Source organism: Triturus cristatus, chromosome 4_1, assembly GCF_964204655.1.
Source record: "Triturus cristatus chromosome 4_1, aTriCri1.1, whole genome shotgun sequence".
Classification (NCBI taxonomy): Eukaryota; Metazoa; Chordata; class Amphibia; order Caudata; family Salamandridae; genus Triturus; species Triturus cristatus.
In genome coordinates, this window is record NC_140585.1 from 130,203,160 (window position 1) to 130,218,795 (window position 15,636).

At 50.7% G+C, this 15,636-nt stretch overlaps 1 protein-coding gene across 1 annotated transcript in view; it reads left to right on the plus strand.

Annotated features, from left to right (window-relative positions):
- The first annotated feature begins 568 nt into the window (after positions 1 to 568).
- The window catches only part of LOC146847638 (lymphocyte antigen 6D-like), an 84,065-nt gene continuing 68,997 nt past the window's right edge, over positions 569 to 15,636 (plus strand). Inside the window, exon 1 of the mRNA XM_085651775.1 lies at positions 569 to 887. Within this exon, the coding sequence (XP_085507901.1) occupies positions 836 to 887 (52 nt within the window). The 5' untranslated portion in view covers positions 569 to 835. The remainder of the gene's footprint in view (positions 888 to 15,636) is intronic.

Sequence of the window (15,636 nt, forward strand, 5' to 3'; positions counted from 1 at the left end):
TATAAATCAGGAACCCCATTCTGCGTGTTACTCCCATTTTGACCTCCGTTACGCAATGCACCCCCCGCGCTCACCCTCACACCACCAGAGTCACAGATACCAGGGGGCCCGAGTTTTTCACACACCCCCATGTGCGTCAAATCCCCGGGGCGTGCGGAAAGCACAGACGCATCCATTGCTATTCGCCATTGGGGTGGTGAAAACTCCTCACAGGGGCCATTTCACGCACTTTTTATATTCCTAACCAGGGGGTGTAAGCAGTGTAAGCAGATATCCGGTGCAATGCCCCCCTGAGGCCGGGCACTCGAACAGTCGAACTCGAGACCTTCAGATGAAAACTGTAAAGAAGAGGTATTCAGCAGAGCCGGTAAACCAGCCACCAGTCGGGGCGGTATTTACCGGGTGAGGTGGATTCATCCCACTCCCACCCCCAACCCCAACCCCCAGGGCACTCGCACCCTGGTCCTCAGTCACATGTCAGTGCTGGAAACCTGTCAGTCTAGTGCGGGTGAGGCACTGTCCCCAGAGAGAGAAGGTATAAAAAGCCATCACGCAGAGACACCCAGGAGAGACAGACAGGGGCACTGCACAGAGACACACGAACATCAGGCAAAGACCTCACGCAGGCATCAGACATCACATCCAAGTGTCACGCACAGACACCTCGCACAGACATCCCGCACAGACATCTCTCACGGACATCACTCACAAAGTTTCAATCTCAGACCTCAAGCACAGAAATCAGGCACCGACATCACGCACAGAACTCACGCACAGACATCCCTCGCGTACATCACGCACAGACTCGCCTCGTACGCGCCCGGCCTCTGAAGACATGCGGTGTGTCCTGGGCTCCCTCCTGGCCGCGGCGCTCCTCGTCGGACTAGGTAAGGTTTGCATGTGAAGATGAGGCTGTGAGTGGGGCCGGGCGGGGCTGAGGCACAACGTGGTCCCCCTCAGAGGTGCCAGCACCGGCGAGCCGTGCAATGGCACCTCCTCTCCCAACCTAAGGACAGAGCTGTTTTTAAATTGCATTTTCCTCGAATTTGTGGCCTCGCGTAATTTGGTGCCATATATTTATTTATTTATTTTGTATATAGGCGAGGGCCTCGGGTTCCTAAAAGCGTCGTTGTGAGCGGTCGATCCCACACCCCCTTGAGTGAGGCTGAGGGGGGAAGGATGAAAACATATCTCTGTCCTCCTCTTAGGCATCAGCTTATCCTTGTTCTGTTTCTCTGCTGTGGGCCGCAGGAGGTCTGGGACCGGAGGGGCCTGTAGACGCGAGCCCCCGCACGCGCGCGCTCCAGATAGGAGTACTGGTGCGCCGTGCATCTGCTTCAGGCCGCTATCCTGACACCCATATCCTCCCCAGGCCATCCGTTAGGTCCGTGGGTTCGTAAACACCCGGTCCAGTTCCAAAAAGGGGTTTCCAATTCCACGATACCACATGCTGGGGGCGGCCAGCGGGTAAATATGTAAGGAGCCTGGTGTCTCAGGCCTGTGCGGGGGCAGTGCTGGGGGAAGTCTACCCAGGCTTCAGTATGCGAGTGCACTGGGGTCAGCTGGGGTTGTGTTCTGTCCCCCCATGCTGCAGTATGTGAGCGTCCTGGGTTCGTTGTGGGGGTGTTTTTTTTGCTTCCCCCATGCTGCAGTATGAGTGGACTCAGGTTTGCTGGGGGGCGGGTTCTGCCCCCCCCCCATGCTGCAGTTTGTGAGTGGACTTAGGTTTGCTGGGGGGGTTCTTCCCCCCCCCATGCTGCAGTATGTGAGTGTCCTGGGCTCAGCAGTAGGGGTGTTTTCCCCTTGCTGCAGAATGGGAGTTTCTGAGCGTCCCTCTCCCACCCATTTACAGCCCCCACAGCTCCACCGTCCAGTCTGGGTCCAGTGTCTCTGCGCCTAGAATGATCGGCTCCAGAGTTTTCAGAACTGAGCATTCCGGGCCCTGAGACACCAGAGACACCAGGGACTCCTAGAGAACTGGAGCAGGCTCCCCCCGGAGCACCCAGGCTCCCCCCGGAGCACCCAGGCTCCCCCCGGAGCACCGCTCGGGGCCGCTCGGGGCCACATGTAATCTGTAATCATACGGAATACTCCATCCGTTGGGATATAGGATGCAGCTGTTTCAGGGGTGCTTCCGCTCTGTTCGAGCCTGTTCTCATGCGGCAAAGCACCTACACACTTTCAAGTATGAAACATAAATCATCACTTGATATACACCGTACCGCTCGCCAACAGCGCCTGGATACCCTCATGGGTGATTTTCGGCACTCTACAAATTCATATAACATAACACACGTAGGTTTGTGGTAAGTACATGTGTTGATGCTCACAACATTGTCCTGCTTCCTGTGACAGAAATGTGATTTAGACTCACTTCAGGTCATGTTATAGGCACAATACTCACCCAATATGTGACTTATTACTTTAGAACCAATGCTCAACCCTACTTATTGTCATGGTCTCCTGCTTGCAAGTAGAGGTCAGCAAAGAACTATTTTTGTAATTTACTCCTACCTTGACCACCAGCTACCATCCATGAGCCCTGGCGGTCCCAGTGTCCTTCAACCCATATCCTTTACTCCTACCTTCTCTACCAGCAACAACCCCTGAGCTCCAGGCTATCCCAATGTGCATCAAGCCATGTCCTTTACTCCTAACTTATACACCAGCGACAACCCCTGAGTGTCCCTATGTGCATCAAGCCATGTATTTTACTCCTACCTTGTCTACCAGCTAACATTCCTGAGCCTTGAACGTCCCAATGTGCATCAAACCATGTTCTTTACTCCTAACATCTTCACCAGATACCATCCCTGAGCCCTGGACCATCCCACTGTTCATCAAGCCATGTCTTTTATGCCTACCTTGTCTACCAACAACAACTCCTGAGCCCTGTACCATCCAAGTGTCCAACAAGACATGTCCTTTACTCCTACCTTCTCCACCAGCTACCATCCCTGAGCCCTGACCCATCCCAGTGCCCATCAAGCCATTTCTTTAATGACTACCGTGCCTACCAACAACAACCCCGGAGCCCTGTACCATCCAAGTGTCCAACAAGCCATGTCCTTTACTCCTACCTTCTCCTCCTGCTACTATACTTGAGCCCTGGGTCGTCCCAGTGCCCATCAAGCCATGTCCTTTACTCCTACCTTTTCTACCAGCTACCATCCCTGAGCCCTAGGCTGTCCCAGTGTGCATCCAGCTCTGTCCTTTACTCCTACCTTCTCCGGCAGCTACCATCCCTGAGCCATCCCAGTGTGCATCAAGACATGTAATTTACTCCTACATTCTCCACCAGATCCCATACCTGTGCCCTGTCCATCAAGCCATCTCTTCCAGCTTCCATCCTTGAGCCCTGTGCTGTCCCAGTGTCAATCAAGCCATGCATTTTATTCCTACCTTCTCTACAAGCTAACATCCCTGAGCCCTGGGCAATCCCAGTGTCCATCAAACCAAGTCCTTTACTCCATCTTTCTCTATCAGCTACCATCCCTCAGCCATAAGCTGTCCCAGTGTCCATCAAGCCATGTTCTTTATTCCTACCTTCCCCATCAGCTACCATTCCTGGGCCCCGGGCCGTCCCAGTGTCCATCAAGCCTTGACATATACTCCTACTTTCTCTACCAACTACCATTCCCGAGTCCTGGACCATCCTAGTGTGTATCAAGCCATGTCCTTTCCTCCTATCTTCTCCACAAGCTACCATGCCTGAGCCCTGGGCTGTCCCAGTGTAAATCAAGCCATGTCCTTTACTCCTTCCTCCTCCACCAGCTGCCATCCCTCACCCCTGTCCCATCCCATTGTGCATCAAGCCATGTCCTTTACTCCTACCTTCTCTACCATCTACCATCCCTGAGCCCTAGACCGTCCCAGTGTGCATCAATGCATGCCCTTTACTCTTACGTTCTTTGCCAGCTACCATCCTTGAGCCTTGGGCCGTCCCAGTGTGCATCAAGCCATGTCCTTTACTCCAACCTTGTCCACCAGCTACCATCCCTGAGCCCCGGGCCACCCCAGTGTGCATCAAGCCAAGTCCTTTACTCATATGTTCTTTGCCAGCTACCATCCTTGAGCCTTGGGCCGTCCCAGTGTGCATCAAGCCATGTTATTTACTCCTACGTTGTCCACCATCTATCATACCGGAGCCCTGGGCCATCCCAGTGTGCATCAAGGCATGTCATTTACTCCTACTTTCTTCACCAGCTACCAACATTGAGCATTGGGCCGTCCCAGTGTGCATCAAACCATGTTCTTTACTCCTACCTTGTCCACCAGCTATCATCCCTGAGCACTGGGCTGTTCTATTCTCCATCAAGCCATGCCCTTTACTCCTTTACCAGCTACCATTCTTGAGTCTTGGGCAGTATCAGTGTGCACCAAGCCATGTCCTTTACTCCTACCTTGTCCACCAGCTAATATTCCTGAGCCAGGGTGGTCTACCAAGAACATTTAGTTCAACATTTCTGACGTCCCAGTGTGCATCAATCCATGTCCTTTACTCCTACCTTGTCCACCAGCTATCATCCCTGGGCCCTGGGCTGTTCCAGTGTGCATCAAAGCTTGTCCTTTACTCCCACCTTCTTTACCACCTACAACCCTTGATCCTTGGGCCGTCCCAGTGTGCATCAAGCCATGTCCTTTACTCCTACCTCGCCCACCTGCTATCATCCCTGAGCCCTGGGCCGTCCCAGTGTGCATCAAGGCATGTCCTTTACTCCTACTTTCTTTACCAGCTACCACCCTTGAGCCTTGGGCCATCCCAGTGTGCATTAAACGATGTGCCTCCTTCCTCTCTGGCCGCTCTCAGGCTGTTCACCTGTCTGGCTTTTCTGCTCCCCCCGCTTGGTTTCCTGTGGTGTTCCCCAAGGCTCCTCTCTTTCTCCTCTGCTATTTAATCTATACATTCACCCTCTTATCTCCGCTCTTCTTGCTCAGGGGGTCTCCGTGTACAACTATGCCGACGACCTCCAGCTTGTCTTTGATCTTTCCTCCTCACCTCTGTCTTCTTCTAAATTTCGCTCTACTTTGGTCTTTATCTCGGATTGGATGAGCTCTAACCATCTCAAGCTTAACCCGGACAAGACCGAGTTGGTCTTGACGGGCGGCTCTTCCAGTCCCTGGTCTTCTGCTTTTTGGCCCTCCTCTTTTGGCCCTCTTCCCACTCCCGTCTCCTCAGTCAGAACTCTGGGTATTCAGGTCAGTCATGATCTCTCCATGCATGCACAAATCAGCTCTGTTGTTTCCTCTTGCTTTCTATCCCTTCGCCTTATTCGAAAGATCTCCCGCTTCTTTTCTTCAGAGGCACTCAAAATCATCATCACGGCCCTGATTACCTCCCGTCTTGACTACGGGAATAGCTTGTACGTGGGCATCCCAGCCTACGAATCACGCCGCTTGCAAGCTATTCAGAACCAGGCCGCCCGTCTCATTTTTCACCTTCCCAAAACCCATCATATCACTCCCGTCCTCAGGTCTCTTCACTGGCTCCCTGTTCTTCAGCGTTCTCTTTTTAAAATGGGTTGTTTGGTTTTTTTGGCCCTTGCCCGCTCTGCTCCTGCATTCATATGTTCCCTTATTTCTTCTCACACCCCGGTTCGCACTCTCCGCTCTTCATCTCTGGCCCTTCTTAATGTCCCCCGTTTCCGCAAAACCAGAACTGGAGGCACACGCTTTTCTGTTTTGGCCCCCCGTTTCTGGAATAGCCTTCCCCTGTCCATGCGATCCATTCCCATTTATTCCCATTTTCGTAAATCTTTGAAAACTTTTCTGTTTTCTCAGGCGTACTCCGGCTAACTCCTTCGGGCTGTTTCTGTGACTGTTGCTCTTGCTACCAGCGCCAGGAAGCCGCTTGGCCGCAGTGCGCTTAATCAAATACTTTTTTTTTCATTTTTTCATTTATTTACTCCTACCTTATCCACCAGCTATCATCCCTGAGTCCTGGGCTGTTCCATTGTCCATCAAGCCATTTTCTTTACTCCTACTTTCTTTACCAGCTACCATCCTTGAGCCTTGGGCCATCCCAGTGTGCATCAAGCCATGTCCTTTACTCCGACCTTGTCCGCCAGCTATCATCTGACAATATCAGGTCAAAGCACTACGTATTCACAGCTCAGGGGGTGCTTCTTCTTATGACAAATCTCCTAATATCACACCCGTTGCGGCTAGGGCTGCGGATGTTAGAACTGGGTAACTAGGTTAGGATCTCGGCTCAGGCGGAGGATCTTGTGATTCCGTGCAAATCGCTTCGTTACACTGTGCCTAAAAACTGTTGTGTAAGGGGAGCTGATTTACACGTGAAGCGCTATAATGCCCTTGGTTCAAGTTTGCGCTATAATTATGCGGGACAGGCAAGCGGGTGTGGCCTAATGTAATGTAATCGTACAATATCAGGTTAAAGCACGACGTATTCCCAGCTCAGGGAGTGTTCTTCTTATGACAAATCTCCTAATATCACACCCGTTGCGGCTAGGGCTGCGGATGTTAGAACTGGGTAACTAGGTTAGAATCTCGGCTCAGGCGCACATCTTGTGATTCCGTGCAAATCGCTTTGTTACACTGTGCTTAAAAACTGTTGTGTAAGGGGAGCTGATTTCCGTGTGAAGCGCTATAATGCCCTTGGTTCAAGTTTGCGCTATAATTATGCGGGACAGGCAAGCGGGTGTGGCCTAACGTAATGTAATCGACACTATCAGGTTAAAGCACGACGTATTCACAGCTCAGGGAGTGCTTCTTCTTATGACAAATCTACTAATATCACACCCGTTGCGGCTAGGGCTGCGGATGTTAGAACTGGGTAACTAGGTTAGAATCTCGGCTCAGGCGCAGCATCTTGTGATTCCGAGCAAATCGCTTCGTTACACTGTCCTTAAAAACTGTTGTGTAAGGGGAGCTGATTTCCGTGTGAAGCGCTATAATGCCTTTGTTCAAGTTTGCGCTATAATTATGCGGGACAGGCAAGTGGGTGTGGCCTAATGTAATGTAATCGTACAATATCAGGTCAAAGCACTACGTATTCCCAGCTCAGGGAGTGCTTCTTCTTATGACAAATCTCCTAATATCACACCCGTTGCGGCTAGGGCTGCGGATGTTAGAACTGGGTAACTAGGTTAGACTTTCAGCTCAGGCGCAGCATCTTATGATTCCGTGCAAATCTCTTCATTACACTGTGCTTAAAAACTGTTGTGTAAGGGGAGCTGATTTCCGTGTGAAGCGCTATAATGCCCTTGGTTCAAGTTTGCACTATAATTATGCGGGACAGGCAAGCAGGTGTGGCCTAATGTAATGTAATCGACAATATCAGGTGAAAGCACTACGTATTCACAGCTCAGGGAGTGCTTCTTCTTATGACAAATCTCCTAATATCACACCCGTTGCGGCTAGAGCTGCGGATGTTAGAACTGGGTAACTAGGTTAGAATCTCGGCTCAGGCGCAGCATCTTGTGATTCCGTGCAAATCGCTTCGTTACACTGTCCTTAAAAACTGTTGTGTAAGGGGAGCTGAGTTCCGTGTGAATCGCTATAATGACCGTTGTTCAAGTTTGCGCTATAATTATGCGGGAAAGGCAAGCGGGTGTGGCCTAGTGTAATGTAATCGGACAATATCAGGTGAAAGCACTAAGCCCAGGAGTTGTGTGCACGCATGTGTGCACTAAAATGAAATAACAAGCGCGCGCGCCTCAAGTGGGGGGAGTGCGGCCGAGAGCAGGGACACGCAGTGTTTCCCTTGTGAGAGCGAGCGCGATAATTGCTACCAGATGGCGCTGCTCGCTCCCGCAAGGGAATCGCCAAACGTGCACGCGTTGCCATTCAAAGCAATGCAGCGCGTGCATGTTTTTGCCTGAAAAAGGTAATCGATGGCAAAAGGTCTTTTTCCTAAGTAGCACATGCGTGCTGCATATGCGAGACCTGAAAAAGAAAACATAATTAAAATCTTGAATTTCTGCTTTACAGAATGGCATCATGGATGTTTTTGTATGCTTATGAAACACCCAAATACCTTCTCGTATTGGAAGATTTCCAAATTTAAAATTCATATACAATCTTCTAACTTCATGACTAAGGGCCTGATTCACAGAACTAACTTAAGACAAAATCCTAAACTTACTACTTTTGGTATTCACAGAAGGCATTTAGTAGTAGTAAAGTTAGGATTTTGTACTAAGTTTGACTTTAGACAGACTTAAGACAGACTTAAGACAGACTTAAGACAAACTTAAGACAAACTTAAGACAAACTTAAGACAGACTTAAGACAGACTTAAGTTAGGATTTTGTCTTAAGTTTGTCTTAAGTGTGTCTTAAGTCTGTCTTAAGCCTGCTGGTGCTCTTCTGTGCCCTGCACCTCAGTGTCATCCTGGTTTATGACCTGGTCGGCAGCGAGCAGGGCATCTTTTGTTTCTTTGGTGACGTGCAGCAGTTCTCGGGTGGGGCCTACCGTAATGTCAAGAGGGGGCCAGGAGCGAGCCAACCAGGGCCACAGTGTAGGTTTGTGCCTGGCTGTGGCCAATGACTGCCGGCCGGGCCCGCGCACTCGGCTGAAGTGTCCGTCTATGGTGATTGTGTCTCTGTGTGAGTTAGGTGTGCTGTTTGTTTGTGCTGTGAGAGCAGGAACTGGGTAGGTTTTCATTTGTACCAATGTTCCCTGCACCTCAATGTCATCCTGGTGTATTGCATTGGTTTATTATTTGTGAAAGGGCTGTGCTACCGCTGATGGCAACGGGTGCTTTCTGCCATCACCTGCTGCCCGTGTTGGCATTTTTGCCTGTCCTGCATGTCGCCCTGGGCACCATGGAGAAAGAGCTTGTATCCCCAGTGCGGGTGTCGTGTACAGTTTGTCCCTGTCAATCATGTTAGACGTACTCCTTAAACTGCCTAAAGACGTGGGCGGAAGAGGTAATGCACGCGCGTTTGACAAACACCCTCCTTGCGCGTGCAGGGGGGTTACAAAAACTTCATAACAACACTTTCTCCTTTTTCCACATTTCTTTGACTGTTTCTGTTCCTTTTTATATACTGATGCTCGGCGGGCGATGCTTTCCCGGGTTCTCCCGAAAATCCCTAAATACTTGTATTCTACAGTGCTGCTGCTTCACTTCCTCATTTTAACGCTGACGCTATTCTTTGCCTTCTTCCCGAGTTTGGGTAAAGCTGCCCTCGTGGCCCAACCCCTCCTCCCTGCCATCTGCATCAGCATCCCTCCCCCCCTCCTCCCTCCACACATCCAGGCGGCGGCATGGGGTCACTCTAACTGACAGATCATCCAGAAGCACTGGAAAATACTGAAGACAGGCAACCTTTTTTAAAAAAGTTTTTTTTATAAACTTTATTTATGGCTTTTTAGGCAAACATGTTACAACAAGGCAATGGTAATTCAGTCAATGCAAGTTATACTATACAGATATAATCCACCTCTGCATCCGTATGCAATATCAATGTACATATCCAGATAAACCAAGATCTCCATGTGAAGGGTTCGCAGTAGTATCAGCATGTTAAATCCAGATCTTCCATGTTCGGCAGGCCATACCGTCATATAATGAGAGAGGATTGTCCATAACATTCGAGGACAGTGCTATTCATGGACAGATGAGTCCGCTGCGTCCGGGGCTAGAAGATAGTCCTGTAATGGCCCCCAGATATCTTTGGGCTTAGAGGCAGGAGGTAAAAGTTCAGCATACGTGGTGTTTTGCTCCTGACAGTACATCAGGTCTGCAAGCCAATCCTTGAATTTTGGTGCTCGACCCCTTCCCCATCTACATGCCACTCTTCGTTTAGCCAACAAGAGGGACAATGCTATGAATTTCCTACATTTGGCAGGTATCTGTTGTGTGTATCCTAATAATGCAATGAGCGGATCTCTACCCAACCTGATGTCAACCATCTTCTCTAGGGCCGCGAACACCTGCTCCCAATATTCCTGTATCTTGCACTCCCAGGCCAGGTGTATAAATCCCGCCCCCGGTTGCTTACATCTTTCACATCGGTCATTATCTGCTAGCCGAAACCTGAACTTTTTCGCTGGTCTATAGTATAGTCTATGTAAATACTTATAATGTAATACTCGTAGCCGACAGCTGGCCGAGATCTGTGCTGTTTGTAGGCAGCAGTAGCGCCATTGCTCATCCGTAATATCCTGCCCCATGTCCTCCCCCCAATACTGCCAAGCCGAACCAACAGTTCGTCCTCCATGTTCATGTATCGCATGGTATAGGTTAGATCCCAAATGCTTCCCATCTTTGGACCCCAACATCTGATGTAGAGGACCCAAACATTCTGGTTCCTGCGGAAAATCAGGGAGGAGCGCCCTCATTCCTTGTCGTAGACGCACGTACAGAAACACATCCAGTGGTGTATAATGCATTCCCTTTATGAAGTGGTCCAGTGTACGCAATTGCCCCGCTTGGAAGAGATCTCCCCACGTGCTAACCTGTGCCCTTATACAGAGATCGCGGAACCCCTTTTCCTGCAATAAAGAGAGAGTGGGGTGATAGGTTAGGGGTAGCCTAGAGGAATATAGAAAGGGGATATTAAGAAGCTTTGTTATTTGGCATTACGCGTCTACCGTGCTAGTTACTGTGGTAGCCTGCTCCGTCCGGGCGCGCAACGGGCAATGTATTAGCCCACTGAGTGGTATCGGTTCCGCGAGCCAGTCCTCCACTGCCACTTGCGGCATATACCGGGGGGGATAGATCCAATAATATGCAAATTGCGCCTGAGCGCTCAAAAAATACACCTCAAAGTCAGGTATGTCAAGCCCTCCTTGGGCATATGTCCTAGTCAGTATTGCCCAGCACAATCGCGGATGCCTACCACCCCAGAGTAACCTAATAAGTTCAGAGTGTAATTGATGAAAAAAATGTTTCCCAGGGTAGTAGGGTATATTGAGAAATAGGTAAAGACATTGTGGTAATATTATCATTTTAATGATAGATGCCCGTCCCGCCATTGAAAGGGGCAGGGAGATCCAACGCGTCACACTTATGCTTAGGCGCTCCATGGCAGTGCCGTAATTCGCCCGTATAGTCTCCTCCCTGTCCCGAGTTACCTGCACCCCCAAGTACCTTAGCTCGTCACTGCACCACTCCAACGGAAAATCCAGCGGAAACGGGGTGACCGCATCCGCAAGTGGAAATACCTGGTATTTTCCCCAATTAATGCCTATTCCAGACAACCGACCAAATCGTATGAATTCCAGCAGTAATGGGTTTATGTTGTCCTGGGGGTCTCTAACATAAAGCGTGATATCGTCCGCATACAGTGATATCAATAACTGTCTGAGGCAGCACCTGAACGCCTTATCCCGATGGACTTGTCGCAACCTGGAGGCCAGGGGCTCCACCGCGATAGCAAACAACAGCGGGGACAGCGGGCAGCCCTGCCATGTCCCCCTAGTTATCAAGAGTTGCTGAGATGCATACCCATTAATCAAGACCTTAGCCGAAGGTCGGTGATACAATAACTGTATCCATGACAAATATAAACGTGGGAAACCCATCCTCCGCAGAATCTCAAATAAATAGTCCCACTCCACCGAGTCGAAAGCCTTGGTGTCATCCAGAAACACCGCGGCCAATGGAAACTCCGGCGACACCATCTGAATTAGTGAGAACAGAGTTCGTAGATTATGAGAGGTCGCTCTACCCGGCACAAACCCGGACTGATCCGGGAGTATCAGTTTATCCATAAGGAGGGACAGTCGATTTGCCAGCACCTTAGCCAATATCTTAGTATCACAATTCATCAGCGACAGCGGCCTATACGAGTCGCATGATTCCGTGGGCTTCCCCGGTTTCAATAGAGAGGTGACCATAGCCTCTCTCATCGAAGGAGGCAACACCCCCACCTCCAATGACGCCTCGTACACCTCCTTGAGCACTGGTGCCATGATATCTATGTAACTTTTGTAGAATTCCGCGGGGAGTCCATCCGATCCCGGCGCTTTACCATTCTTTAGCTGCATTATTGCTTCCCGTATTTCACCCATTTCGAACGGGAGACATAGAAACTCCCATTGCGTATCGCTAACCCACCCCAGCGCTACGTCCCCCAGAAAGTCGTCAAGCTCAAGTGGCCCCTGTCTCTGCGAGGTGTACAGCTTCGTATAATGAGTACAAAATGTGTCTAAGATATCCCTTGTGTCCCGTGCTGGTGGCTCCCCTGGTACCTGTATTTCCAAGATATGTGAGGCGAAGCGGGTGTGACGAGTCAATTCCGCCAACGCCTTACCTGGTCTTTCACCTTCCCCATATCTACGAGCCACCCAGTAACGCCCTCTATGTTTCACTTCGCGCTGCGCCGTTTCCTCATATTCCGTTAGTTTCTTGCGGAAAACTGTGTGTATTTGTCCAGTCTCCCCACCCTCCATTTGTCGTTCTAGCCCCTTCAGTTCCTGCTCCAACTTTTGTAGCGTTCTCTGCAAATCCCGTAGTACACCAAAGCTTTTAGAGATACATATACCCCGTACAGTCACCTTGAACGCTACTCATATTACTTCTACACTATCGACCGATCCTTTGTTTCTCCTGAAGAAGTCATGTATCTCCTCCCCTAGTTCGGCCTGAAATACTCGATCCTAACCCTCTCGACAGCAAACAGTAATCGATCCTTGCCCAGGTCCCCCTATACGAGGTGAAATGGGTACCCTCCCTCCCCTGTGGATGCAGGTGTCGCCAGCTATCAATTAGTCCGCTTTCCTCTAGAATGCCCTGCAGCGCGTCCTGCGCCCTATCCAAGGGGGGCTGAATCACAGCGTTAAAGTCCCCTCCCCATATTATGTGTGTGGAGCCGATGGTCAACATCTTGCCCCACAGTCTAGTAAAGAACAATGGGCTGTCTGTGTTGGGGCCGTAGCAATTAACGAATGTGATAGAATCTTTTCCCAGCCTCCCCCAAGCAATAATATAGCGACCCTGCGGGTCTTCTTCCACTCCCATCTGTTCAAAGCGAACCTGTTTCTTGAAGAGGATAGCTACTCCCCGAGCAAAGGACGAGTAGGATGAAAATAGACGATGTCCTGCCCATTTGCTCGCAAATCGGCTACCAACCTGTGGATCTATGTGAGTTTCCTGTAGCTTTGCCACAATAATTTTGTGTCTATCGAGGTATGCCAGTACCTGCCTCTGTTTTCGTGCATCCCCCAGCCCTCTGATATTCCATGTCAGCACCCTCAATGTGTCATTATCCCTCTGTTTCCCTACCATCTATCAATTGCAACCAAATCATGATGTACAACGAAGTTGCTCCAGAACAGTGGTGACATTGATAATCTCTTTGATGCACATGACTGCTAATTGCCATTTCACAAATCCTCCCCTTCCCCTCCCCGTCCCACTGAAGCATCCCAAATATGCCAGATGTATACATTCCCTCCCCCCTCCCTACGCCTATAGGCCTTCCCGTAGCAACCAAGGTCCATACCCCTCTGAACATGCGTTGCGAGAAACGATAACGGGAAGGACCCAAAGGTGATAACCAACATTTAACAAAAGTGGGTAGTCCCCGATGGGGTGCTGTCTCTAGGTAGCACACGAGTTTCCCAATACCATCCAGCTACACCCTCCGAACTTTCCAGTTCCTGGACAGTATTTATGGGGGCTGCCGTGTTCATGTCCCATTAACATCACTTGACAGTATCTTTTGCTGCTATTTCTTACCACCTGCGTGAGTGTCGTGGATCCCGTAGCCTGGCCACGTGTGGGGCTCAAGTGAGGGACCATAGTCCCTTGCAGGGTCATTGTCCTGTCATTCTCCGAGCTCCCGCTGCCATTATTTCTCGTTTGGGGAAGGGGACCGTCCCAACTCCTCCCGCTGAGCCGCCGGTTTCAGTTGTCTTCGCAGTTTCTTCAGGAATTCTTCCACCTGTTGCGGCCTGGTGTAGAGAGTCTGCTTTCCCTGGTGTGTGATGCGGAGGCGGGCCAGGTAAAGGAGGGCATAGTCAATCCCCGCCTGCCTCAGTTTTTGTTTCACTGCTAGAAATTTACGTCTCTCTTCCTGTACTTGGAGTGTGAAGTCTGGGAACATCGTGAAAGACACTCCCTCGTACGTCTAGTTCTTTTGTTCTCTAGCAACTCGCAACGCAACATCCCTATCTCTGTAGTTCAACAGGCGTGCGATGATGGGTCTAGGCGTGCTCCCCGGAGGAGGCCTCGGCCCCAGAGAGCGATGTGCACGCTCCACTATAAATTGAGGAGATTGTGCCTCCGCACCCACCACTGTTCTCAGCAATTTTTCGATGTACACCTCCATTCGCCCCGTGTTGGTGCTAAGACGCGTATATTATTTCTGAGACTGCGCTCTTCCATGTCTTCATTTTTGGCTGCTATGATTTTGAGGAGCTTGTCCATCTGCACCGTTGTCGTCTTTACTTGCTCCGCATTGTCTTCCACCTTGGATATACGCTGCTCAGCCTCAGTCAACGTTGTCTCATGGCCTTCCAGTGTGCGAGCTATAGTATCCATGTGCGCTGCCATTGAGTCCATTTTGTCCCCTATATCCGTGAAGCCTCGCCTCATTTCCATCCGGAGGGTATTCATACCATCGCTGGTCTCGGCTTCCAGCGTTGTCGGTACAGGAGCCGCCTCTGTCCCCGCAGCAGAGTCTGCGGGAGGCGGTTTCGCTGATTTCTTGGTGTCAAACGTGAGGCGCGACTGGCGGGCCTCTGTCTTCCCCATTGGATTAGGAACGCCGGCTGTCACAACCGGCCTCCCAGGGAAAAGACACCTCCGCCTCCCCTGAGCTCATGAAGCCAGATCTCCAATCCTCCATTAGCTGGCGCACACACCTCCTCGTCGCAGTACTACAGCCGTCCGAGACGTTCTCTCCTCGCCGCGGCAGGGGAGGTCCACCGCACCGGGCCCGCCAGGCAGAGCCGTCCTAGTTCGCCTCGTATGAGGTCTCTGTGATGGTCGCAGCTTCTTCCTGTGTATCAGAGCCAACCTGCGGCCACATCATATCTTCCACCCTGACTATATCTAACACATTATGCCATTAAGATTAGCCAGTATGTGAGACCAACAGAGTCAGGCCTGCACAAGCACTTTATCATACATTGCGCTGTCATCACTATTCAGTCTGCGCAACCCCCACCGGCAGGCCTCGCTGGCTTTACTCTTCAGGTAGAACCTACCTTCCCCTCCCTTTTTTAGGTACAGTCAACTGCCACTATCATGGGACTCTAGTTAAGGACCATCATTTTCACTCTGCACGCCTTCACCAGGTTCTAGCACCTAGCAGAGTCTTATACACCACATCTTTTGAGTCCATGAGCATACATCATTCCTACATGGCCGAGCGCTCCACCTCACGCTCCACCTCGCGCTATGGGCCTTTGTTTGCTCATTTTGAGTCCATGAGCATTACACCATTCCTAAATGGCCGAGCGCTCCACTTCGCGCTATGGGCCTTTATTTGCGCATGCGTGCCAGATGACAACCTGTCATCCCCCACGCATGCGTGTGCGATAGCATCTCACTGCCACGCATGTGCAGGAGTCTATTTCCCACCGCTGCGCTTACATACATAGCCGGCCCTCCAATGCCCACACCGGCACGCACTCTATGAATCCTATGCCCACACCGGCACGCACTCTATGGATCCAGCTGCTACTTAAACCGAGCCCGCGCCAGCCCCCATTACC